Source organism: Rhododendron vialii, chromosome 8a, assembly GCF_030253575.1.
Source record: "Rhododendron vialii isolate Sample 1 chromosome 8a, ASM3025357v1".
Lineage (NCBI taxonomy): Eukaryota > Viridiplantae > Streptophyta > Magnoliopsida > Ericales > Ericaceae > Rhododendron > Rhododendron vialii.
Genome location: NC_080564.1, coordinates 27,946,081 through 27,973,387, shown reverse-complemented (window position 1 = coordinate 27,973,387; position 27,307 = coordinate 27,946,081). Strand labels below are relative to the sequence as shown.

The following is a 27,307-nucleotide window of genomic DNA, read 5'->3' as shown; positions in this document are numbered from 1 at the left end:
CTCTCTCTCTCTCTCACGGCGTGATCAGAGTCGGAGACCGATTACTACTTTCTTTTTTTTTCAGTTACAGCAACTGAGGGAAGGTAAAAAGTATTTTCGCTTTGTTTATTTTAAGTCCTTCTGTAATTTCTTTCTTTCTTTGCCCTACTCTTGTTGGGATCATTTTTTAATAATGTCACGCTTTGTAAGTATATTTTTACACCAAAAAATACACTTGCAGGATGTGGCATTAACAAAAAAGAATGTGGCAAAATCACTACCCTTTTTATTTCCTGATTTTTTGCTTTTTTTTTTTTTTCGTTGTGTTTGGTGGAACCTGAGAAGAATGAAAGAAAAGAAAGGAGAAGAAAATGAAAATGAGGAAAATTTTACTGTGCACAAAACTTAAATATGTTATTTTCTCTCATCTTTCTCTTCAAACCAAACAATGAATGAGAAAATTTTAAGTTTCCTTTCTCTTTCTTTTTTTCCACAAGTCTCATACAAACCCTTAGATCTGTGACTATCTGCAAAATTACAGATGAGATACGATAAGAACATGGTATTTTAACTTGTAATTGAACTTATCTCTTTGATGAGATAAGAACAGAGAGTATCTTTACCTTTATAATCAACTCTCTCTGAATTTCAATCTATGTCCTCAAAATGAAAAAGTTCTAGGTCTATAAGTCATGTGATCCACCTAATGTTGCTTCCTTTCTTTTACTATTATAGTTTCTTATTAACAAATTTTCCCACAAAATGGCCTTGCTGGAAGAAAAAAGAGAGGATGAAATGTAGGTATTAAGTGTATGTATCAAAGAGCGGACACTAGTGGGTTGAGCTTGAGCCGAACCGAATTGGAACTCGACTTTGAGCTCGCAAAAGCTCTACCATCGGTGGTCGACATTTGTTGCAACAGTACTTTGCTCGAGTCGACTGAAACTAGCCTGAGCCTAATTGTCTAGAACTAAGATTGAATTAAGTTGCCAACAATTGAAACGCTAATCTTCCAGATGTTGTTATTTGAGCTTGAGAAATTTGCAATTTTTATCTTGGCGAGGTAGCCAATTACTATACCAAACGACACAGACCAAACCTATTTTCTCATAATTTTTTTTTTCTCATAATTTTAAATAGATGTAGCCTATGTTTTCTAAATTTAGTTGGGGTTTGGGACGGGAGGGAGAAGGAGAGGGTGGTAAGTAGGCATCAACGTGAGGAGAAGGTGGTTGAGTCGGGGGTGGGAGAGCTAGGTGGGGTTGGTGTTGGGGTGGTGTTGGGGAGGCGGTCAAGGACAACTGTGTGGGTGTCGCCTCTGCCATAGCTGCACATGAGACAGAGCTTGGGGTCTGGGACGGAAGGGAGAGGGTCGACCGAGGTGGCGTCGACGTGGGGAGAAGGTGGCTGAGTCGGGGTGGTGGTGTTGGTGTCACGCCCCGCCCCGCCCCGCAAATGACACCCTAAGTGGGCCCGAGTTGGCACGTCCACGTGGTATTTCAACATAAGATCAAACCACACATCACAATCAGACATAATGAAACCCAGCGGAAGACTTCTCACATATAAAACAAATAGTGTCAATGTCAAACCTCAATTAGAACATCAAACCACCGACAAACTTAAAAACATCTCATACAATTTATATGCTCTAAAAACCCTTAGCTACAACCCTCTTACAAACAAGTTCTGAACTAGCTAAGGTACTTCATATCAACGTGATCAAAACTCCACTTGACACATGCCAAACACCCTTAACGTTGACTAGTACTGAACCCACTCTAAGCCACCTGCTATCTGGCAAACTAAAAAGGAAAATTAGGAGTGTATGAGATATAAAAATGCTCAATTAAATATCACAATACTTGAAGGAATATCAACATGAATATAAATCACACAAGCATGCAGTGACACGTCTGCCATATTCTCTTGTACCCTCAGGAGTTGTGTCCCACATACCATGCTCCCATCCACTGATAATTAGTCGGCATGGCATACGACATGGTATGTCTCACATGCAAACCCTCAGCGGTACAATCAACACCTCAACAAACACACATATTTCTCAAACATGCATAATCTTTAAGCATGCATATCAACAACTAAATCTTGTGTCACACACACCATGCTCCTAACCATCATTAATTAAGCGGTATGGCTTACGACATAGCGTGCCTCACACGCAAACCTTTCCAGTAATATCAAGAGCTAAATTAGGATTAACATGATATACAATCACCACCACAGTAATATCTTATTGAGAATAATCATATCAAACACACTCACCTTTGATTCGACTGGACTATACCAAACTTACGGTTTCGGTACCTCCCTATTGACCAACTCATTGCCTAGCCACAAGTTAACCCATATTAGCATATGAATATCTTAAAATGTTTAAGCAAATACGTGATAATATCCCATAACATTTCTACTATGCCAGCAAAACATCTCCTAAAACATTTAAATGAATATTTGATACTGAGTTATAAACCTACAAGAAAATTTAACGAGGCCCAACAAATACAAATATGTCCATCTCGAAGACCTAGAAATGTATCAAATAACATGTGAAATTTGAATATAACATAATCTCTAAAATCGCTATGAAGTCTAACAACCAACTTGTCGTATTTTAGCTATAACTTCTTATAAGTTTAGAATTAGAACATGAGACTCAATCATCAAGTTCGTAACTTTAAACAAGTTCTAAACTTCAAATCCATAGGATTCAAGACCAAATCTCGAGATCACCAACCTAAACATGAATTCAAGTTCAATAAGCATAAATTCAAGCAAGAGAAACATAAATCCAAATAAGAAAAGCATGGATTACCAAGTTAGGTCTTCAACTACAAGTGAAGGAGGTCAGCCCTAGCTATTCCCCTTTTCTCCTCTCTTCTTCTTCTTCCTTCCCTCTTATACTCTTAGAAAGGAGAAAGTGAGATACTTACAAAATATCTCCTTAAGCAAAATTATATGGTGCAATCACACCTTCTCACCAAAACTACTCTGCCCGATCACACAAGAGCACATATATACTACACACAAGGCCCTTGTAGATTTTAATGCTTACGAATTAACCCGAAATCACATAATTCAATTAAAAAGTATATTATATACCCAAATATCCGGGATGGGTATTACAGTTGGGGTGGCGATTGTGGACGACTATGCGGTTGTCGCCTCCACCATAGCTCCACATGAGGTAGAGTTTGGGGTTCGAGGTAGGAGGGAAAGGGATAGGGTCGTTTGAGGTGGCATCATCGTGGAGGTAAAGGTGGTTGTGGTAGGGTGGTTGAGTTGGGTGGTGGTGGTGTTGGGGTGGCGATTGAGGACGACCGTGCGGTTGAAGCCTTCACCATAGTTCCACATGAGAGAGCTGACCGGAGGGAAAGGGTCGCTGAGGTGGCGTCGACGTTGGGAGAAGGTGGCTGAGTTGGGGTGGTGGTGGTGTGGAGGGTTGGGAGACGGGTGGTGGATCCATTTTTAGAGAGGAGTTTGAGAGAGAGAGTTAGTTTGGTTCGGGGTGGAAAAGCTTTTTATTTTTATTTTTTATCTATGTCTATGTTTTCTATTTCTTTCCAAACCAATCGCTCCCAAATTCGGAGAAGCTGCTTTTATGCAATTGACAACTAATACCAAAAGTCGTGAGCTTTCCTCTCAATCATTCGAATTTCGATGTGGTGGGAGAATAATTCGTTTGAGTATTGGGCTATTAGTCTGTTTGTATATTTGATTTATATTTGACTATTCATTCCAGGTGGATCTTCTTTACCTCCACCACTCCCATATGAACCCAAACCTCGAGAGACAGGAAAAAGAGCTGCACCAAATGGAGGACAACATTCAGGAAAGATCGGAGAAAGTCATTAGCTCCCTTGGCAATATGGTGCAACTCTTGATTGCGTTTGCCATTGGTAGCACGAAAGATAGCAACGGTGTAAGTGCTCTTATTATTTTGTTCTCTGCCATCTGTTTGCTGGAGTAGTTGATGTAGGTGTCCTACATCAGTAGCGATATGGGTGGCATACAACAACGGTGAATCTCCTTATCGCTTCTGGCACACCGATGGATTTTGTGTTCGGGAGGCGAATCGCATTCTTATTCAAGAAGCTGGTTAGACTGAAGATCTGACTGTATCTTACAAGACTATGATTTGGGGCTTTGCAAGCGCCGCAGCGATTGTTGCCCTCTTCAACATTGCTAGGGCTCTTACCATCTTCTTTGCAAAAACACCTCTAGGGCAGATTGCACGAGTCTTTAATGGATATAACCTTAGGCTTCCCAACTTTTGTGTTGCCGTCTCCATTAGTCTCTTTGAGTTTCGACCACGGCTTTGATGGTCGACCTTTTCAATCCTAAGGGTGACCCCCAGTATAGATACTTATGACATGAAAATGTGTTTGATTGTTTTCATTTGATTTTATAGTAGTTCCTCAAGGAGGTGTTGTTTCTGTTTCATCAAGGAATTTTAGAATTTAACTTGAAAGTTCTAAGGGATTTTGTAATTTTAGATAGGAGTAGATGTTTTGGTAATTTGGTTAGTAGTGTTGTTGGAGATGTTCTTCGGTTAACTAGACATGGGCTTCCAATCGAATCATTCCTGTCTAACGGGCTCAATCTGGGCATAGTGGGCATAGTCCAGCCCACAGAATCGGGGGATTGCACACCAAATTCCATATTGATAAGTTTTTAAGGGGAAAAAAGCAAATATTCCACCCCAACAATTCAGGCAAAGATTGAGCTATGCATTGTAGGGATAGCAAAGAACCGAGTTGTTCGGAAACTGTTTGAAATTCGACTCGTTAAAGATTCGTTCGAATTCGATTGGAGTACTAAGTGAACCAAATCTGAGCCTCAATTTTAGATTTATTTAATAAATGAGCCGAACCTCAACTTGACTGTATTCGGCTCAATTAGGCCGTGAATCTATAATTTATATGCGTATCTCATAACAAATTTCACATATAACCTTGAATATGTATAATCTTTTACATGTACATAAGAATTTTTTTATAACTTTTTAATGTGTAAACTTGTAAAAGTATTGTAAACTTAATTCCTAATACGTTATTACTTATGGGGAGTGATTTTGCTACTTATTTTCTTGTTAATGTTACTCTCCTTTGTGTCTTTATTACTGTAAATGATTTATTTTATGAAAAAAGGGGTGTGTCATTAATAAAAAGGAAGTGACAAAATTACTATAATTTGATGCACGTATGTACTTATTTATGTACAAAATATAATTTTTCTAGACCTGTATTATGACATAAATATCTAATATTGTTTTTGACTCGTTTCGTGAACAAGTTTGAATTCGGTTCAAAACTAGGCACGCTCGACTTGCCAAACTGTCATAGAGTTCGATCTCAGATGAAATTTATTTTAAAACTTAACGAGCGAAGCCGAGCATTCTAAAACTCGGCTCGTTTACTGTGCACGAGACACTTCTCTGTCTCGAACCGCCTTCGTCCATAGAGTACAAAAATTACCGCAAAACACCGTAAACGTTACAAGCGGAAAAAGATCAGAGTCAGCAAAGATGTTGAGCCTCACTTCGAAGCGACTCTTAGGGTTAGGGTTCCGGGGGACCCAAACCCCTGCTGCCGCGCAACTTCTGCCGCGGCTCTACCACGAGAGGGTCGTCGACCACTACAACAACCCGCGCAACGTCGGATCCTTCGACAAGACCGATCCGACAGTGGGCACGGGGCTCGTGGGGGCCCCCGCCTGTGGCGACGTGATGAAGCTGCAGATCAAGGTCGACGATCAGACCGGGAAGATCGTTGACGCTTGCTTCAAGACCTTCGGCTGTGGCTCCGCCATCGCGTCTTCTTCCGTCGGTTAGTATATATATGAGATCTCAATTGAATATTCTCGGTTCATTTATGTGGTTGGTTGTGTGCATCTGTATCTATTTTCAATAACCGGGTTTCCAGACCAGCCTAGTGGCTCATGGTTCACTCCCACGGGGTTTGGGTGGCCAGGAGGTTACGGGTTCGAGTCGTGCTAACGACGCCCTCTCGAACTTGGTTCTCCTGCAAAGCCAGGCTGTGGTCCACTAGCCCTTGGCGTGGTGGTAGTTCTTACCGCTCTTTCATCCCTTCCCCGGGTCTCGAGTCTCTATGGTCATGCTCAAGGGAGGTTGTTATGCCGGGTTGTCCCCCGCCTCCACCCTTTTACTTAGCAAAATATATAAAAGATAATGAGGTTTCTTGGCTAGTTTGTGTGCACCTCGACTATAGTAGTTTTGTACGTTGACTGATCTTGGCTCCTGGACCAATTTCAGGGCTTAACGATTGAGCAACCCTCCACTGGCCAAAGTTTGGAATGGTTCGCTTTCTTGGAATTGACCTTCGCATTTATATGTGTCTATTTAGCCGTGTTTATATTTGTTAACAGAAAATGGTTTTTCTTTTTTTAATGAATGTATGTCTGGGTCAGCTTGTGCGCAATTTCGAGGCCTTGGAGTTAATGACTGGACAAACCTACCGGTGGCTACAAGGTTTAAAATGTTTGGCCTCTGTGTGATTCAAACCCCAATGGGTTGTTTAGTTGTTATTGGAAAATAGTTAAATTGAAGCTTCTTGCTATGGGAAAGCTATGTCGGAAGTTTTTTCTTTTAAGCCCGTAGAGTTGAAAGCATTGTTGATTTGGCTCCTGAATTTGATTGGGAAAGGACATGGAGTCTAGCTGTCTAGAGATAAAGGGTAATTCCCGACTTTTGGGAACTCTTAATTTGGTTTTTGTGTTTTCGTAATCAGCTTAGACATTCATGTTTTCATTTAGTGTTTTAGTTATATTGTAGCTGGTTTTTCAACTCGTTCCTCCTAATTTGTTTTTCCTGCATTACGCATTGGTTTTGGGGGGAGATTATTGTTCGATGTAACACGTACTATTTAGGAATTGCCGGGTGATTAGTTGCAATTTGTTTTACAACTGATTAAACTTTCTGCTACATTTCAGTATCTGTGATGCCAACTAAGGGCCATGTTAACTGCTATAGTGCTCTGGAGTTCCAAAATGTCATGTGGTAACTGAATAGAAGGGATGCCTCGTGGCTAATGCATTGTTTCCACTTTCCAACAATTATCTCAATGAACAGAATACTGAAGTTGCTTCCTTATGTTGATACCAAGATAATACTGTAGTCCTGATTTTTGGGTGACTACGAAATGTAACCTATCTTAAATGCACTTATTACTGTATATAGTCTCTTATCTTCCTGTGAACTGTAGAAGGTGAAGTAGGACGTCAAGTTCAGTGTTACTTTTTGCCATCAGAATAAAAGTTTGGCATTCCTGAGTTCCAACGTCAATGATCGTAACTGTGGGTTTTCCTGATTTTCAGCTACTGAATGGGTGAAGGGGAAGCAGATGGAAGAAGTCCTTACCATCAAGAACACGTGAGTAACATTCCCTTTCGATTCTAACACGCACCCAACCACCCGACAACACGCATTTGATTCTTTTACTGACATGTAAAGTTCATGGTATCTGGTTCCTTATGTTCATGTAAATGTTGTGGGCTTTTTACTCGAATAGAGTTCCCTTTAGTGGATTTATGTTGGTTGCAACCTTTTATTGTTGACCCGGATCTAGAAAAAGAAAATCTTTTAGTGTTGAGTCTGTTGACCACCTTGATGTGATTGTACGTCGTTCTTGTGGTTCTGTGTTTTTAGAGATGGTAAAATAATTTGTTGATGTCAATTTAGTACTAACATGACTTTTGAATTTGTCTTCTTAGCAAAATAAATAAATATTTGGCCCCTTATTGTTCCATTGTTGTCTCTTTCACCAGGATTCTGCGTATAGCAAAATATCCTCGTGTTTGTCTAAACTGAACTGGTGGCGAACTTTATTGCCCGCTGGTTTAGTTCTTCGCACTATGACCTGAGCATTGTTCTTAGTCTTCTGAAGAACAGCTGGATGAGAAGCAATAAGATGCATAAAGAATCCTAAACGTAGGAAATGGGATACATTCTGTGTCTCAAGTGAAATATTGCTCTGGATGAACATGTGATGTGAGAGGTGGGATAAATTGGAAACGATATAGTTCTGTCACTGTGACAACCACCGCATTTTATAGCTGAAATCCCTGTTATTATTATCCGGTGAAATTACACGAACACCCCCTCATCTATTCGGTTTAGACACGAACACCCTCTAACCTTTAAAAACGCCCATACACACCCCCTCATCTTCTACCGTTACCCAAGGAGCACCCTTCCGTTTGAGTACCGTTTGTTGCACGGCACATGTCAATACTTTTGCCAAATTTTAGACAAAAATGCCCTTTAACGGCAACATATACCTAGTTGCCTTTCATACCTCATTCCTCATTCTCACTCACTCTATATCAGAGATTCCCTCACTCGCTCTATATCAGAGATTTTCTCTCTCACTCTGTATCAGATCTCTCTCTCTCTCTCTCTCTCTCTCTCTCTCTCTCTCTCCTACGACAGCCATGGAAGGTGGCAAGTGGCAACAATAGCTATAGTAGCCACCATAGCCACACCAACAACAGATATAATAGCTGCAGTTAGAGCTACAACTCCAACCAAACCCAAAATTGGGTTGATTCCTACTGTCGTTGTGGAGAAAAAGCCCCCTTGAGGACTTCAAATACAAAATGGATGACAAGTAAATGCAAAAAAACAAAAGCCCCAATTTTTAAAGGTTATTGAAGTCAGCACTGTACAACACCTTTCAAAAAACCCTACTATTCCCAAACAAAAACCCTAATGTATTCATATATATCATATAATATGAACATATACATCTACATTTGTGCAATTTAATAAGAAAATCTATAATTTTTTACATATAAAACATACCTTCCAAAGTAGGGTTTGCCACGATCTAGGGTTGGCCACGATCTACAGTTTTTCTACAGTTTACACGATCCGATGTTCTTCGAAACTTAGGTTTTCTTCCCAATCTAAGGTTAGTCATGATCTACAATGCAAGTTGAAGAGGGAGAGGAAGAGAGACAGAGGCGCCATGATCGAGTAGGGTGGAGAGAAATTTCTGATCGAGTAAAGTGTGGCGTATATGCTTGTTGCTCCATTTCATAACAAAGGGTATATTTGACATTTCGTTCATTCCGTTAACGGCATTGAGGTTTTTTTTCCTTTTCAGTACATGAGGGGGTGTGTATAGGCGTTTTTAAAGGTTAGGGGATGTCCGTGTCCAAACTAGATAGATGAGGGGGTGTCTGTGTAATTTTGCCAAGGGTATATTTGACATTTCGTTCATTCCGTTAACAGCGTTGAGGTTTTTTTTCCTTTTCAGTAGATGAGGGGGTGTGTATGGGCGTTTTTAAAGGTTAGGAGGTGTCCGTGTCCAAACCAGATAGATGAGGGGGTGTCCGTGTAATTTCACCTTATTATCCCAACAAAGAAGTCCTAGATAACTGAAACCCGTCCCCCCTTTCTACTTTCTAGTCAAAAATAGGTAGCCAAGAGAGAATCTGCTACTGCATAGGCTTCACATATTTTCCATCACTTCCATGTGACACGAGAACTCGATCAAGCTTTCAGTTTTTAGAGAACTCGAACAAAAGTTCAGTTTTTTCTTCCTTTTTTCTAAGTTGGTGTTCAAGCTTGAATTATTTTGCATGCGAGTGAGCACACATCTATATGAAATTCTGTTGATCTATTCAAAGCCTAGTTTATTGTGAATGACATGAAGGAAGTGCTATGTTACTTGCATCGAAAAAGATTATATGTACACTTCTGTATTAAAACTGACACGAAGACATTTTAGATTGCCGTTTTGCTATTTGTGAATTCTTGTTGTAGACACAATTCCAAATCTCTTTTTCACTGACCATCTTACTGCATTCCCAATTTCCCTGTCTGGATGACCATCTTTTCCTTTGAAAAGACCTAATCTTGTCCTCTATTACAGTTGGTTTTTTTAACAAATTTGTGAGCTTGTTTATTGTTAGAAAGTATTATCCTTCGAAAGACTCTCCAACTTCAGGGAAATCGCAATTGTAGGATGCTTCTTCGTACGAGTTTCAGCAGTTTTTTTTGCTTCTAACATGTTTTGTTATATCTGATGATACTGCAGGGAAATTGCAAAACATCTCTCTCTCCCACCAGTTAAACTGCACTGCAGCATGCTTGCTGAGGATGCAATCAAGGCTGCTGTGAAAGATTATGAAGCTAAGCGTGGAAAATTAGGTGCCAATACAGAGTCTGCACCTGCCGAGAAAGCTGCTAATGCTTGATGATGATCACGAAAAAGCAAAATACAAGATGAAATTGGATATTGTGTTTCTGTCTTACCTTCCACCTTTGGTTGTTATAATCGAAGGATTGTCTACTTTGAAGTACTTTAGAGGACCTCTCTCTGTTAATTGATGTAATAAATGTCTCCCGCTTGTTCTTGCTTGTATATAATACTTCTGTTTGACTTGATGCATAATCAAAAAAGAAAAGTTGTTTAAAAGTATTGCTACTAACTTCCAGAGTTAGAAGTGAATTTGTTTTGAGTAGCTAGAATGCATCTCTGATTTTGGCTGTAGGTAAAGAAGGTTATGGCTAACGGCACCAGGCTCCCTGTACTAAATTTCTTGTGTTGCCCCCCCCTATTCTGGTGTATTCTTTGCCATTCAATCATGTCTCAGAGATAATAAAAGGAAAAATAATGCATTTGAATAGGGGAATAAACAGGTGTGGTCTCAGAGGACCTAGCGCCGTAGGTGGCGCTACGTTCCTTGGTTTGTAGTGGCGCTACGTTCCTTGGTTTGTAATGGGTAATTCCGTTGCCTTCCGGAGATGAACAATCTTTTTTTATCATGAATGCGGAGATGAACTAGGTCTTCCCTCCATTAATCTTGTTGTCCAAGATGAAGGAAACAGAGGGTTGGCAAAAGAAGTTTCCTCAGGTCAGTGGAAATTTGGATTTTTTTCGTTTAATGCAAAACAAGTTCAGGTGCATAGAAATAGATGCTGTGCAGAATCCGAGATTACCCGAGCAATTTTTTTTCCTTTCCCTAAATATGTATAAACTTTTAATTGTACATAAGAAAAATTTTATAACTTTTTAATGTATAAACTTGTAAAAGTATTTTAAATTTAATTTCTAATATGTTATTATAATTTAGTGTAGGTATGAACTTATTTATGTAGAAAATAAAATTTTTATTTGCAATTTCAGACTATAGTACAAATGTCTATTATTTTTAACTCGTTAAAGATCGTAAACAAGTTTGTTTGAATTCGATTTAATCCTAAGAAAGTTCGGCTCATCAAATTGTCATAGTGTTCGAGCTCAGATCAAATTTATTTAAAAATTTAACGAACAAACTTGAACGTTGTGAAACTCGACTCGGTTACGGCCCAAGGCACTTATCATCTCTCTCTCTCTGTGTCTGTCTCTAGATCTAGAGCGGCCTTCGTCCTAAAAAACATAGTACTCCTACAAAAGCTTCACCGCAAAACACCAGAAACGTTACGATCGGAAAAAGATCAGAGTCAGCAAAAATGTTGAGCCTCACCTCGAAGAGACTCCTAGGGTTAGGGTTCCGGGGGACCCAAACCCCTGCTGCCGCGCAACTTCTGCCGCAGATCTACCACGAGAGGGTCGTCGACCACTACAACCACCCGCGCAACGTCGGATCCTTCGTTAAGAGCGATCCGACGTTTGGCACAGGGCTCGTGGGAGCCCCCGCCTGTGGCGACGTGATGAAGCTGCAGATCAAGACCGGTAAGATTGCTGACGCTTGCTTCAAGACCTTCGGCTGTGGCTCCGCTATGGCGTATTCTTCCGCTGGTTAGTATATACTATATGAGAACTCAATTGAATATTCTCTGTTCATTTATGTGGTTTGTTGTGTGAATCTGTATCTATTTTTAATAAGCGGGTATCCGGACCACCAGGGGTGGTAGCCTAGTGGCTCATGGCTCACTCCCCACAGGGTTTGGGTGGCCAAGAGGTCAGGGGTTTGAGTCGTGCTGACGACGCCTTCTTGAACTTGGTTCTCCTGCGAAGCCAGGCTGTGGTTCACTAGCCCTTGGTGTGGCGGTACTTCTTACGGCTCTTTGGTCCCTTCTGGGGCCTGCCCCGGCTCTTTGGTTCTCCTGTGAAGAAGGGCTGTGGTCCACTAGCCCTTGGGAGAGTTGCTATGCCTGGGCGTCCTCGCCTCCAGCCTTTTACTTAGCAAAAAATAAAAATTATAAAAAAAAAAAACAAGGTTTCCGGGCTTGAAGTAGTAGTTTTGTACGTTGATTTCTTGGAATGGACCTTTGCATTTATATCTGTCTATTTAGCTGTGTTTGTATTTGTTAACAGAAAATAGTTTTTCTTATTTTAATGAATGGATGCCTGGTCAGCTTGTGCACACCTGAACTAATTTCAGGGCCTTGGAGTTACTGACTAGGCAAACTCTATGGTGGCCACAAGGTTTGAAATGTTTGGCCTCCGTGGGATTCAAACCCCAAGGGGTTGTTATGGGAAAATAGTTATTTTGAAGCTTCTTGCTATGGGAAAGCTATGCCCGAAGTGCTTTGCTTTCAAGCCAGTAGAGTTGAGAGCTGTCTAGGGATAAAGGGTAATTTGGCTGCTGAATTTGATTTGGAAAGGACATGGAATCTAGCTGTCTAGGGATAAAGGGTAATTCCTGACTATTGGGGAACTCTTAACTTGGTTTTTGTATTTTCTTAATCAGCTCAGCCATTCGTGTTTTAGTTTAGTGTTTTTGTTTTATTGTACCTGGTTTTTCATCTCCTTCCTCCTAACCTGTTTTTCCTGCATTACGCATTGGTTTTGGGGGGAGATTATTGTTGGATGTAACTCGTCCTATTTAGGTATTGCTGGGTGATTTGTTTTACCACAACGGATTAAACTTTCTGCTACATTTCAGTATCTGTGATGCCAACTAAGGGCCATATTCTGTTAAAATCAACTGCTATAGTTCTCTGGAGTTCCATAATGTGATGTGGTAACTGAATAGAAGGGATGTCTCGTGGCTAATGCATTGTTTCCACTTTCCAACAATTATCTCAATGAACAGAATACTGAAGTTGCTTCCTTGTTGATACCAAGATAATAGTGTATTCCTAGTTTTTGGGTAACAACTAAATTTTGTGACTACGAGATGTAACATATCTTGGTTAAATGCACTTATTACTGTATATAGTCTCTTATCTTCCTGTGAACTGTAGAAGGTGAAGTAGCACGTCAAGTTCATTGTTACTTTTTGCCATCAGAATAAGAGTTTTGCATTCCTAAGTTCCGACGTCAATAATCTTATCTGCGGGTTTTCCTGATTTTCAGCTACTGAATGGGTGAAGGGAAAGCAGATGGAAGAAGTCCTTACCATCAAGAACACGTGAGTAACATTCCCTTTCTTTTCTAACACACCCAACCATCCGACAACACATTTAATTCTTTTATCAACATGTAAAGTTCCATGGTATCTGGTTCCTTATCTTCATGTGAATGTTGTGGGTTTGTTACTCGAATAGAGTTCCCTTTAGTGGATTTATGTTGGTTACAATCTTTTATTGTTGACCCGGATCAGGAAAAAGAAAACCTTTTAGTGTTGACCACCTTTATGTGATAGTACATTGTTCTTGTGGTTCTGTGTTTTTGGAGATGGTAAAATAATTCGTGGATGTCAATTTAGTACTAACATGGTGGCTCACTTATGAATTTTGTCTTCTTAGCAAAAAAACATACATATTTGGCCCCTTATTGTTCCATTGTTGTCTCTTTCCCCAGTAATATTCGTATAGCAAAATATCCTCGGTTGCCTAATATCCATGTGTTTGTCTAAACTGACCTGGTGATGAACTTTACCGCCTGCTGGTTTAGTTCTTTGCACTATGACCTGAGCATTTGTTCTTACTCTTCTGAAGAACAGCAGGACGAGAAGCAATAAGATGCATAAAGAATCCTAAACATAGGAAATGGGATACATTCCGTGTCTCAGGTGAAATATTGCTCTGTATGAACATATGATGTGAGAGGTGGGATAAATTGGAAATGACCTAGTTCTGTCACTGACAACCACCGCATTTTATAGCTGAAATCCCTGTTATTAATATCCCAACAAAGAAGTCCTAGAAAAGCGAAACCTGTCCCCCTTTTCTACTTTCTAGTCAAAATAGGTAGCCAAGAGAACATCTGCTACTGCTTTGGCTTCAAATATGTTCCATGTGACACAAGAGAACTTGATCAAGCTCTCAGTTTTTTCTTCCTATTTTCTAAGTTGGTGCTCTAGCTTGAATTGTTTTGCATGCAAAGTGAGCACGCATCTAAATGAAATTCTATTGATCTATTTTTTTTTAATAAACAATTCTATTGATCTATTCAAAGCCTAGTTTATAGTGAATGACATGAAGGATGTGCTATGTAGCTTACATCGAAACAGATTATATGAAGGAACACTTCTATATTAAACTGACACAAAAACATTGTAGATTACCATTTTGCTATTTGCAGACCATCTTTGGTTGATGCAAGGAGTACAATTCTTCTTGTAGACACAATCCCAATTCTCTTTTTCACTAACCATCTTACTGCAATCCCAGTTTCCCTGTCTGGACCATCTTTTCCTTTGAAAGACCTAAACTTCTCTATTAAAGTTGGCTTTTTTAACAATTTTGTGAGCTTGTTTATTGTTAGAAGTGTTATCCTTCAAAAGACTGCAACTTTTGGGAAATCGCAACTGTAGAATGCTTCTGCGTACGAGTTTTAGCAGTTTTTTGCTTCTAATATGTTTTGTTACATGTGATGATACTGCAGGGAAATTGCAAAACATCTCTCTCCACCAGTTAAAAGGCACTGCAGCACGCTTGCTGGGGATGCAACGAAGGCTGCTAATAGCATGAATACCCTTCGCCCGTTATCTCCTCATCTTCCTATTTATCAGCCACAGCTCAGTTCGACATTTTCCATTTTCCATAGAATCACCGGAATTTTCTTAACCACTATAATTTTGGTTTTTTATCAACTTTGTCTGAAAATGGGTTTGGTTTGCTTCACCTATGAGACTTTCTACCAATCCTTATTTTTTTCATCAAAGCTCATCTTAATCTCTGTCGAGATAACTGCCTTAGCCCTGGCCTATCATATCTTCCATGGAGTTCGTCATTTACGGACGGATTTCTCGGGATTTCTCTTTCTTGGAAGAAAAAGATTCAAATGATGGTTCAAAATTGCATCTATACCTGATGAAGAACAAGTGGGTGAAGCATTCATGGAGCAATTGGAGAGTCACAAGTCAAAGAGGAAGTCAAAGGGTATCTTTTAAAGTTTCAATGTTGGTAGCTGGTATTAAGCTTGTTGAAGGGTCATTTAGTTAAGTTCTTTGTATTGAGTCGTAGGAGTCTTAAGAGACCTTGTGGGAAAGTCGAAAGAGTCATGTGTTGGGAATAAGATTGTAAGCCCAAGTCCAAGTAGTCATGTGTTTCTGTCTACTTTGAAGTACTTTGGAGGACCTCTCTTTGTTAATTGATGTAATAAATGTTTCCCGCTTGTTCTTGCTTCTATATAGTTCTTCTGTTTGGCTTGATGCATAATCGAAAAGAAAAAAGGAAAAGTTGTTTAAAAGTGGTTTTGGTTATTCCACTACGGATGCTCTTAGAAGTGAATTTGTTTGAGTAGCTAGAATGCATCTCTGATTTTGCCAGTGGGTAAAGAAGGTTATGGCTAAGGGCACCAGGCCCCCCCCTATACTAAAATTTCTTGTATTCCCCTATGCTAGTGCATTCTTTGCCATTCAATCATGTCTTTGAGATAACAAAAGGAAAAATTATTCATTGGAATAGGGGAATAAAAATGTGTGGTTTCAGAGGACCTAGCGCTGTACGTGGTGCTTAGTTCCTTAGTTTGTAACCGGTAATTGTGTTGCCTTTCGGAGATGAACAATGGTCTCCTTAGTTTGTAACCGGTAATTGTGTTGCCTTTCGGAGATGAACAATGGTCTCTCGAAGTCAATCGACTCATTTGGAATATTATTGTTGAAATCAATAGAAAACTAAAACATGCAAGTTAACTTGAATGGATGAGTGTATGATTGTCTGATATCTTAATGTGGAGCTCGGGTCTAGGTCTCCCCCCTATTTGTTGGTAATGATGATGTTTGGAAGACGATTGCATTGACTTCTTGACCTGCTGACAACAAAATAGAACACTATTAAGACACTCTGGCAGGAGGTCACGGCCGGGAAGGTCCTCTGACGGTCAAATTAGTCTTCTCACAAAGTTGGAATATTAACTCAACAAAGTTTTTGCTCATATTGCTCTCATTTTTCCCTCTTGTTCTTGCGGATCATTTTGCGAAGAGTCTTCTTTTCATATGTATAGGTGAATTATCCCTCGGGAGGCTGCGCATATGTTGGGCCTTGCCATGCATTTTGTTCGGCATCCTCCCCATAATTATTTGTACCTCAGACTTTTAAGATGACCGAGAGGTCGGACAGAGACAGATCTAGGTGTGGTCGTATGGGGGCCACGGTCCCCACGTTGTTTTCGGGGTTTAAAAAAATATATATATTAATATTAGTTTTTTTTTTTTTAAGAACACCAAAATATTGTATTTTGTATTGAATGTTGTTTAGGCATTTAAATTATTTAAAAATGTGTTCGTTTTAGGTCCCAAAACCCAATTTCTCTCTCTGCGCTATGGTCTCCCATAAGTTTTTTCTTCAATTATTTCCGAACCTTGAAATTTCAAAATCTTGTTCATAGTTTGGCCCCCACATTTATGAAATTCTAGTTCCGTCCCTGAGGTCCAAGGTAATATACATGATGTTCTTGCTCATGAAAAAAAAACTAGTGCATGCACTCTTAAATAATTCTCTAGTAACAATGTTGCCTTCCTAAATTTTGAGTTAAAATTTGGATTACAGTGTTCTGATTATCTCCAAATTGAAGTTAATGTACATGGGGAATGGCAGAAAAATGGCTCTGTTTTTGTCTCGATTTATACTGTAAACTAACCGACTCAACAAGAGTGGGCATTTGGTCTAGTGGTATGATTCTCGCTTTGGGTGCGAGAGGTCCCGAGTTCGATTCTCGGAATGCCCCTTTTTGGGAATATCGTATGCCATTCATCACACTTATCTGACCTTCATACCTCTCTCTCTCTCTCTCTCTCTCTCTCTCTCTCCAATTTGTCTGTTCTTGTTTAATGAACAAAATATGCAATCTAATCTATGTCATTCATATTTCTCTACTTGGACAAAATGGAATAGAGATATTTACATTAAACAAATATATTCGCAATTATATTATTTCACAGTTTCCCTTTTCTTCCTCTACTTCTTTCATCCAACCAAACGCAATCTAAGAATTCGTTTGCAGAAGATTGTCTCGTGTCATTTCCTCCCGTGGCCTCCAAATATGATTCCGGTATGAAGGAAAAAAAAAAATAGAACTACCTAGGTTGTATTTTGATTATCTGAGTTGTTTTGTATATGAGTCTCAATGGTTAAATTCTCCGTGCAAAAATCAAGTCAACCAGATAGCGAAAGTGCCTTATTGAGTTGGATTTGTCTTGAGAGAAACGTAGGGCTGACAATAAAATGAACCTTCATGAATTTAACTATATATCTTTCTTTCGGAAAGTGCTACAATACATACTCCTTATTTGGGTGTGTATCATATGCATCCTTATTAAAATACACCAAAATGTTATGAATCTATTGTTAAAAAGTTAGGAATTATATTGATGAAAAGTTACGAATTTTTAGTATAAAAGTTACGATATAAAACAAAATGTTACGAATGACCAGTCTTGCAAGTAATTTTTTATGAGGTGGCACAATATGAACCACACAATAGGTACCTTAAAAGGGTGTATATTGAAGACTTTTCCCTTTCTCAAAATCAATGAAGTATTATTTGTTGAAATTGTTAGACTTTTAGAAATGTCCAATAACATTCAAAATGAACGACTTTCCCCCTCGATGTATCCCTTCGAGTGTGATATAAAAGTTTTGATAGCCAAGAAAAAAAAAACATTCAAAATGAACGGCTGAGATTATCAAAATAGAACCGTGGCGGGTCCATTATCCTTGGGTAGGTCATGATCATATCAGAAAGTCTACACACACATATAATCTGTGCACAGATTGTGCACAGATTTTGTTATGGGGCCCACCACGGATCCCACACAAATCATCCGAACCGTTCATTAAATGAACAATATTTTTTCAAGGGTCTCCGTAAAAAATAATCTCAATTTGATACCTATAGATACTCGATCCAATCGTATAACTTTTCATTATTCGAAAATCTGAATGAAAAATTAGATGGTTGGATGAAGCACATATAGGTATTGGATTGAGCTTATTTTTTACGGGGACCGTTGAAAAAATGTTTTACATTTAATGAACGGCTTGGATGATTTGTGTGGGACCCGTGATGGGCCTCACAATAAAATTTGTGCACAATCTGTGCACAAAAATCTGTGTGGATAGCACAGCTCTGATCATATAAGGTAATCACATGAAAAAAAAAATTCTAATTGCAATTTAATTCGAAGCCAAATTGGATATCCTAAAAGTAAGGGGCGCCAACCAATGCAGATACAACCTCAACAAGGCATTATTAGTTTAGTCCCATTTCCCTTTGTTGGCCCAGTTAGATAAATTAGTTAGGTCCATTTCCAAACGCCAAATAAATACTTATTTTTTAAGAAAATAATTTTAAGTTTAAAAATGATGAGCTTATTGAAATTTAAAAATATGTAATATGAATCTTGTTTGAAGATCTTTAATATGGTGCAAAAAAAAATTTAAAATTATTTTTCATTTACATTATTTTTAAATTTGAAAATGTGAAATAAGTACTTATTTTTTTAGAAGGTATTCTGAAACGGGCTCTTACTCCGTAACAAAAGTTGAATGTCATCAGACCATATTACTATTACCACAACAAAGGCATCTAAGTTGGTGCATATTTGATTGAGGGGCGGACTGCTAACACCAATTTTGACACCCTCTTTTTTTTTTTTTTTTAGAGTCTCAGCAAATGATCGGAGCCATTCAATGAGTTTAAAACATGTTTTTAAGAACTCCCAAAAATTAAATCGACTCATTTCGGATAATGGTAAGGGCTTGATCAGTTCATTTAGTTGATTCCTGTCAAATTTGACAGGATAAATTTGAATGAGCCGATCAAGGTCTTACCGATATCAAAATAAGCTGATTTTTTACAAGAGCTCTTTCAAACATATTTTAAACACATTGTACAGCTCCAATCATTTGTTGGGACTCTAAAAACAAAAGATGTCATAGTTGGTGTCAAAATTGGTGTTAGCAGATCCGCCTCTTTCGACTAAATATTCGCCATTATAGCTGGAGCCAACAATAAAGTATCACTCCCACCAATATTTCCATTACCCAGAGTTTGTTTGGTATGATTATCTGTGTTCATTTTCCTGCTTACAAAATGACAGAAAATCAAGTTTAATTTTTTCATCAAAAAAACAAAAATAAAGACAAGTTTTTATAAAATTGTGGGAGTGAAGGAGTAGGCCGTCAGAATGGAGTGGTTAAGAAGTTGGAGTTGCGCACTACGGGCCATTTATTTATCTTAACTACATCACCCCTTAATTTCCTTTTCATTCTCATGTACGTCAGGGCCATTTATTTACAGAGAAATACTTACTTATGGAGGAGCGATGAATAAGTATTTGCGGAACCCAAAACTCTTTTCCGGAAGAGTTCTTTTAAAATATGAACTGTCCAAAATACTTTTGACGCGCAAAATTGGGCCATACTGTAAACAACTTCCTCCGTGAATAAGTATTTCTCTTATTTATATACGTGTATTTGTTAACAGACGAATTATGCGGAAATACGGAGCAATAAATTTCGAAAGCATCGTCTCTGTCAATTGAATAAGATTTCATTAGTTCATTTCATTGACCAAATTAAGTATGACTTGTGTTATGAATTCCACAAAATTGCATTTTTAACATTTCAATGCACAATGGCGGAAAGAATTATGTATGCTTGAGACAAGCAATCTTTTACTATCAAAAAACCAAAAAGAAACCAGCAATATGATAATCTACTCTCTACTTTCTCCATCCCTAAGGCCCGTTCAGTTGTGCGGAATGAATGGAAAATGATGAAAAAATTAATTTTTCTGTAATTTTCTGTGTGTTCGGTTATCAAGAAAGTTATAGGACTCACATGTTCAATTTTCCCACTAGTAAATACTTTTCTGCAAAATAGATCTTGCTAAAATAGAAGAAATTTTTGTTTTTTTGCAAAATTCTTGTAAAGAGAACACAAGAATTTTTGGTGCTACCGGTATGCTTAACAGCGATGTGGGGCTTTCTTGTTGCTCATCCAGTCGGATTTTCACTCCTGGGTGGTCTGATCTTGCTTAACGGCGATGGTGGAGTGTTCGGAGGCCGTCGATCCATGTTCCTGATTTGGTTGGTGGTCGCCGCCGCCGTGCTTTTAGGTGGCGTCGGTTGTTGATCTTCTGGTTGTGGTGTTGTCGGCCTGTAGGTTGGTGGTTGCGTGGTGGGGCAGTGGGTTTGGGGTTTTCTGTTTTTGTTTTTTTGCAGGTTGTCTTTGGGAGCTGCGGCGGCTGTGGTGGTGGTGGATGGCTCTGGTGTTGGCAGCTGTGAGGGCTGGGGTGATGGTGGTGGGTGGGAGGAGGTGTTTCGGGTGGATTGATGAGTTTCAGATGGGCTCCTTTGGAGGTGGCGGCTGTGGGTGGGTTGTGGTAGGGCGGCTTGTGGTGGGGTGGTCGGGCTGTTCTCCGAGGTAGCAACAGGAGCTTGCTCTCTGGGCTCCGGGGGCGGTGGTGGCAGTGGCCCGTCTCACTCCAACTGGCCGCGGTTGGTGGTGTGGTAGGGTTGCTGTTTAGGCTGGCCTATGTTGTTTATGGGTTGGTCTCCGGTTAGGCCTATATTGTCTATGGATTATGCCTTTTAGTTTGGGTTAGAGTTTCGGTATTTGGGCTTAAATATTATATTTGGGTTTTGGGTTTCTTATCTTGCCAACTTGAGCTTTGTTTTATAATCATTTTTTTATCAATAAAACTTTTTGCTTCGCTGTTCAAAAAAGAATAAACACAGAAAAATAAATTTCATCTTCATTTACTTTACCGTTCCTGGAAATCAATTTCTGAGGTTGGATTTTTTCCTCAGAAAAATTACCATCATCCACGGAGAAGAAAAGATTATGCAAAGTCAGCATAACCTAATCACATTTTAAATAATGAAAGATTAGATCAAGAATCTACACATATCGAATTGAGCTGATTTTCCACAAGCCAACTCAATTTGTTTTTTTTTAAATTATTGAACGGCTCGAATCACATCCCCATTGGTATGAATTTGGTTGGTCATGTCGAGTTTTCGGGATTTGGTGTTCGATAAAGATAAATCAAAATTTGAACCTTGAGCATCCACAGTGGACTAATCAAAATTGGATAATCAAAAGTTGCTACATCACCTCTTAATTATCCATTTAAGAGGTTGCTAAGGTTAGCAATGTAGATGTACACAGTGGCATAATCGAATATTGAATAATCAAAACTTGCCACATCACTTTTTCAACCTATAAAAATCTAAAAATTGTCATCATATAAAATGTTTTTTTTAAAAATAGTTTTCAAACTAATAAAAACATGTTATTCGAAATAGAAAATATTTTTTTGAAAACTTTTATTTTGAAAAACACTTTTCCAAAAAAGTTTTTGAAATTTTTTTTTAAAATAACAGTTTTTGAAAAACGGTTTAACTGTTTTTGTAAAAAAAAAAAAAAAAAACTTCTTTTAAAAATATTTTTCTTGGAAACATTGTTGAGAGAGAGAGAGAGAGAGAGAGAGAGAGAGAGAGAGAGAGAGAGAGAGAGAGAGAGAGAGAGAGAGAGAGAGAGAGAGAGAGAGAGAGAGAGAGAGAGAAGGTTTTGGTTATTGGCAAAAAGTTGCTAGTTTTGATTATCCAATGGTCAAAATTTGATGAGTTGCTAAGAGGTTGTTAAGTTTGGTCATGTCATTGTGAACATTTTTTTGAGGAAATATTGCTAACTTTAACAATCTTATATTTTGATTATTCTACTGTGGATGCTCTTAGTAGTTAGTACCCTAAAAAATGTTCTTTCATCGACAAATTTTTTGGTGCATCCAAAACGTGGTATTTGTGAATTATGGTGAAAAAATAGAAGGGCACATCCCCCTAAAAAAAATTCTCAAAAGGATTTCGACATATTTTTTCCCCCACAAAAATAAGTGTTAAAGATAAGACAAGTCGTAATTTTGCTCTCTTTTTTTGGTTTTACTCCGTTCCAATTTGTTTGCTGAAATTCCCCTTTTTATTGACTCAAAGTTTTTAGGATGAAAAGTGTTTTGATTTTCACAAATACCCTTTTTTATTGGTTTTGTGTTAAACTGTTAATATTTCCTTCAGCTCAAAATTAAAGGGGTAAAATTAGAACTTTGACCTTTTGGTGGTTGTGAACTTTGAAAAATTACAAACAATTTAAAATAGCTAAGCAAATATGAACAAATAAAATGAGACGGAAAGAGTACTATTATACTGGGGTACAATTGGGTCCTTAGCTAAAAATAGGTCTTGCCAAAAGGAATAAATTTTGTTTTTCTGCAAGATTTCTTGTTGAAAGAACACACACAGAAAAATTAATTTCATCTTCATTTACTTCACTTCACTTCACTTCACCTCACTTTACTTTTTCTTTAAATCGGTTTCTAAGGTAGGATTTTTTTTCTACCTTCATCCACGGAGAAGAAATTATTATGCAAAGTCAGCATAACCTAATCACATTTTATAGAGGGAGTTAGGGGCATGTCGGACTTATTCGTTTTGGATTTTGAAAGAGGTTTCAAGTTTTCGGGATTTGGTTTTCGATAGAGATAAATCAAAATTTGAACGTGGTGTATGTGAATTGTGGTGAAAAAATAGAAGGGCACATAACCCTATAAAAATCTCTCAAAAGAATTTCAACATATTTTTTTCCCCACAAAAATAGTAAGTCTTAAAGATAAGACAAGTCGTAATTTTGCTGTCTCTTTTTTTGGTTTTACTCCGTCCCAATTTGTTTGCTGAAATTTCCCTTTTTATTGACTCAAAGTTTTTAGATTGAAAAGTGTTTAGATTTCTACAAATACCCTTTTTAATTGTTTTGTGTTAAACTGTTAATATTTCCTTCAGCTCAAAACTGAAGGGGTAGAATTAGAACTTTTGCCTTTTGGTGGTTGTTAACTTTGAAAAATTCAAATAATTTAAAATACTTCTTCCGTCTCATTTTTATTGTTCACTATTTATTTTGTCTTTTTTGTGTCTATTGTCCATATCTTTCAATCACCAATGTTTTTTATGATTTCGACAACTTTATATTATAGAAAAACAAATTAAAATCTATCAAATTAATAAAATTTATTTTATATATTTTTTAAGATTCACGTTGAAAAATATAAGAAAAAAACAAAAAAAATAAAGGACAATAAAAATAAAACAAAAGGAGTAGCAAAAAAAATATGAACAAATAAAATGAGACGGAAAAAATACTATTATAGGGGAGTACAATTAGTTCCTTAGTTAGATTTGAGTCATTTGACTGTGAAATGCAGGAACTATTTATAGAAAATTAGAGACCAATCCTGTTTTTTAGGTTGTGTTTCATCCCAACCCTAAAATATTTTTTCCGAACCTGTATAGGCTCGATTATGTACATAATGACATTTTTCACCCCCAAGCCAAATCGACTCCCCTCTCTCTGTAAATGCTCTGACCTCTCATGAGTCATGATTCTCATCTCTCCCCATCCCATCCCACCTCAACCCCCCGACCCCCACCGCCAACACCCATGGTGCAAGATCGGCACCGCCGTCAACTTCTCCGACGAGTCCGCTTTCGCCGACGGCGAATAGAGTCGGATCCAAGAAATCTTCCAGCCTTTTGTTCGCCACGTTTCTCCCTTGATCTTCTATACTGAGCTCTGGTTGACATGGTTGATGATTGAGAGTGAAGCGACGGAGGACAAACGAGGCATTTTTGGATCTGTCGGACGGTGGCGAGAGGACTCGAATCGTCGGTTTGGTTCGGGATCTCCATCTCTGTTTTGCTGGAAAAAAATGGTATAGTTAGTGTTCGTAGAACGGGATCGTTCACCATCAATCCAGCTGTATCTTCATAAACTTGCGATGGTCTTCAGAGGCCTCTGAATTCCATCAAATAAATTTCCCAAAATTTCAAGGCCAAACTCCACTGCAAAGGCTTGTGTGTTCGTAGAACGGGACAAATGGTTTAGTTGCTTTTCTTTTTGTAGTTTAATGGTGGAATCTAGAAAGTAGTTGTAGGGTGCAAACGTATAAATTGTTGGAAGAAACCAGATTCGCGTCCCCAATCAAGTCGGAGAAAGAATTGCGAATCCACTCGGTGGGTTATGAGAACTGTATATGCGAATTGTTTGTTTTAGTGTATCATGGGTCTATGTAAAATGTACGGTGGATTATGAGCACAGTATATGCAAACTATTTATTTTCATATGTGGTAAGGCCATGTGAACTGTGCAGTGGGCTATGAGAACTGTATATGAGAACTGTTTATTTTAATGTGTGGTGATGCTATGTGAACTATTTGTGGGCTATGAGAACTGCATATGCGAACTCTTTATTTTAGTGTTTGGTAAGATTATGTGAACTGTGCGGAAGACTATGAGAACTGCATATACGAATTGTGTATTTTAGTGTGTCGTAAGGCTATGTGAACTGTGAGGTGGATTATGAGAACTACTTATACGAATTATTTATTTTAGTATATCGTGACGCTATGTGAACTTTGCGATGGGCTATGAGAACTGCATATGAGAACTGTTTATTTTAGTGTGTCGTGCGGCTATGTGAACTGTGCAGTGGATTATGAGAACTGCTTATTTTAGTGTGTGGTAATGTTATTTTAGTGTGTGGTAAGGTTATGTGAATTGTGCGGTGGGTTATGAGAACTGCATGTGCGAATTGTTTATTTTAGTATGTTGCGAGGTTATGTGAACAGTGCTATGGCTATGAGAACTGTATATATGAACTGTTTATTTTAATGTGTGGTGATGTTATATAAACTGTGCGGTTAGTTATGAGAATTGCATGTGTGAATTGGTGGTGGAGGTTTTCTCTATTTTTTTTAAATATTTTATTTTTCAGCCTTACTTTTTTATTACTACTACTACTATATTTGGCTGGATTTTAGTTGAGTGCTACAAATTTGTTCAATTTTTTGGTACTTTAAAAAATTATTCAATTTTTGTTTGTGTGTGCATTTTCTATGAGAATTGTGTATTTTTTTATGAGATTTGTGTATTTGTCCATGAGAACTGTCTATAAGAACTATATATTTTTCATGAGAACTGTATATTTTCTATGAGAATTGTGTATTTTCTGCGAAAACTGTTTATGAGAACTGTGTGTTTTATAGAAGAACATTGTATCTTTCTATGAGAACTGTGTATTATACTTGAGAATTGTGTATTTTCTACGGGAACATTGTATTTTTCTATGAAAACTGTGTATTGTCTATGACAACTATCTATGAGAACTGTGTATTTTCTATGAGAATTGAGTATTGTCCATGAAAACTATATATTTTCTATGACAACTACATATTTTCTATAAAAATTGTATATTTTAGTGTGTGGTGAAACTATTTAAACTGTGTATTTTTCGGTTCACATAGTCATTTCACATAGTTCTCATAGAACTGACTATGAGAATTGGCAGTTCTCATAGCCAATTCACATAGCCAATGGTATTTTTGTCCGAAACAGTTCTCATAGGGACAGTTCGCATAGAAATAGTTCTCATAGACAGTTCTCATAGAGACAATTCTCATAGAAACAGTTCTCATAGAGACAATTCTCATAGCAAAAGGTATTTTTTTCAATCTTATATAATTTCATAGGGACAATGTATTTTTCATGAGAACTGTCTATGAGAACTGTGTATTTTTCTATGAGAATTGCGTATTTTTTATGAGAATTGTATATTGTCTATGAGAACTGTCTATTAGAACCATATATTTTTTAGCAGTTCACATAGCCAGCTCTCATAACTCTGTTCACATAGCCAGTTTTCTATGAGAATTGTGTGTTATTCATGAGAACTGTCTATGAGAATTGAGTATTTTTCTATGAGAACTGTGTATTTTCTATGAGAACTGTGTATTATCTATGACAACTGTCTATTAGAACCATATATTTTTTATGAGAACTATATATATTTTATGAAAACTGTGTATTTTAGTGTGTGGTAAGACTATGTGAACTGTATATTTTTCAGTTCACATAGTCCAGTTCTCATAACCAATTCACAAAGCTAGTTCTCTATGAGAACAGTCACTTCTCATAGCCAATTCTCATAGAAGTGACTATAAAAACTGGCAGTTATCATAGAACTAACTATGAGAATTGACAGTTCTCATAGCCAGTTCATATAACTAAGGGTATTTTTGTCCGAAACAGTTTTCATAGGGACAGTTCTCATAGACAGTTCTCATAGAAATAGTTCTCATAGAATTTTTTCATAGCAAATGGTATTTTTTTAATCTTTCATAATTTCATATTCAATATGGATCTTGTTTAGTAGATATCGTCGAGTAGGTTTCAAAAATATAATTTTTTTAAAAAATGAATATCTACAACAAAAGATATGACTTTTTGAAATTTAAACAATGTTTTAATGGTGCACCAATGCTCATGGAGCATTGAATAATTTTTCTATACTAGATGCTCTCTAGTTCTGTGCGCTGATGCGCGTGAAGGGGCAAGGTTGGAATAAAAAATACAAATAATTGTACAGGACTAAATGAAGACCGAGCCTAAATTTTTGGGCCGGCATAAAAATTCCCCAACTATTTACTCCACTTCAGAGAGAAAAGTATGGTCACTAGACTCACTACTATCTCTGTTGCAGAAGTCCTCCTTTTATAGGCTAAACACAAACCGAACAAAAATTTACTTGCCAAAACAACTCTCTCTCTCTCCAAAACTTCTGTGATGCTCCCAAGTGGTATGGGAGCATCATACTCCCAATGAATTACAGCCTTTGGATTGAAAATAGATAAATCACAGCCCTTAGATCAAAATCAAAAACTAAAAATAGGGTGGTTTTGTTAAAAATGAGGCGGTTTTGATCTAAAAAACGGAAGATTACTTATCACAGAACAGACAATACTTACCATTCATTAAGGCAACACTTACCATTGTATAAGGCAGAACTTACCACACAAGTGTGGTAAGTTCTGCCTTATACAATGGTAAGTGTTGCCTTAGTGAATGGTAAGTATTGCCTATAATTCATTGGGAGTATGATGCTCCCATACCACT

At 37.8% G+C, this 27,307-nt stretch overlaps 1 protein-coding gene and 1 non-coding gene across 4 annotated transcripts; both read left to right on the top strand.

Moving 5' to 3' along the window:
* The first annotated feature begins 5,417 nt into the window (after nucleotides 1-5,417).
* Nucleotides 5,418-15,490, top strand: LOC131335847 (uncharacterized). Of its 3 annotated transcripts, none has more exons than XM_058371381.1 (3): nucleotides 5,418-5,828; nucleotides 13,272-13,326; nucleotides 14,745-15,490. In XM_058371381.1, exons 1-3 carry the CDS (start codon nucleotides 5,528-5,530, stop codon nucleotides 15,145-15,147), a joined length of 759 nt encoding a protein of 252 aa, XP_058227364.1. In that variant the 5' UTR covers nucleotides 5,418-5,527; the 3' UTR covers nucleotides 15,148-15,490. The 3 variants fall into 3 exon arrangements, with proteins under 3 accessions (XP_058227364.1, XP_058227366.1, XP_058227365.1); XM_058371383.1 differs by lacking the exons at nucleotides 13,272-13,326; nucleotides 14,745-15,490 and adding exons at nucleotides 7,336-7,390; nucleotides 10,062-10,431 and having other exon boundaries at nucleotides 5,423-5,828; XM_058371382.1 differs by lacking the exon at nucleotides 5,418-5,828 and adding an exon at nucleotides 11,318-11,768.
* A 1,468-nt stretch (nucleotides 15,491-16,958) lies between these two features.
* Nucleotides 16,959-17,030, top strand: TRNAP-UGG (transfer RNA proline (anticodon UGG)). The gene has a single exon. It is a non-coding gene; the product is annotated as a tRNA-Pro (tRNA).
* The last annotated feature ends 10,277 nt before the right edge of the window (nucleotides 17,031-27,307 follow it).

Bases quoted from the DNA above. Each gene is read 5' to 3' on its own strand.
- LOC131335847 (XM_058371381.1), top strand. From the start codon at position 5,528: ATGTTGAGCCTCACTTCGAAGCGACTCTTAGGGTTAGGGTTCCGGGGG. The intron at 5,829-13,271 runs GTTAGTATATAT...CCTGATTTTCAG, and splicing joins CATCGCGTCTTCTTCCGTCG to CTACTGAATGGGTGAAGGGA. The intron at 13,327-14,744 runs GTGAGTAACATT...ATGATACTGCAG, and splicing joins GTCCTTACCATCAAGAACAC to GGAAATTGCAAAACATCTCT.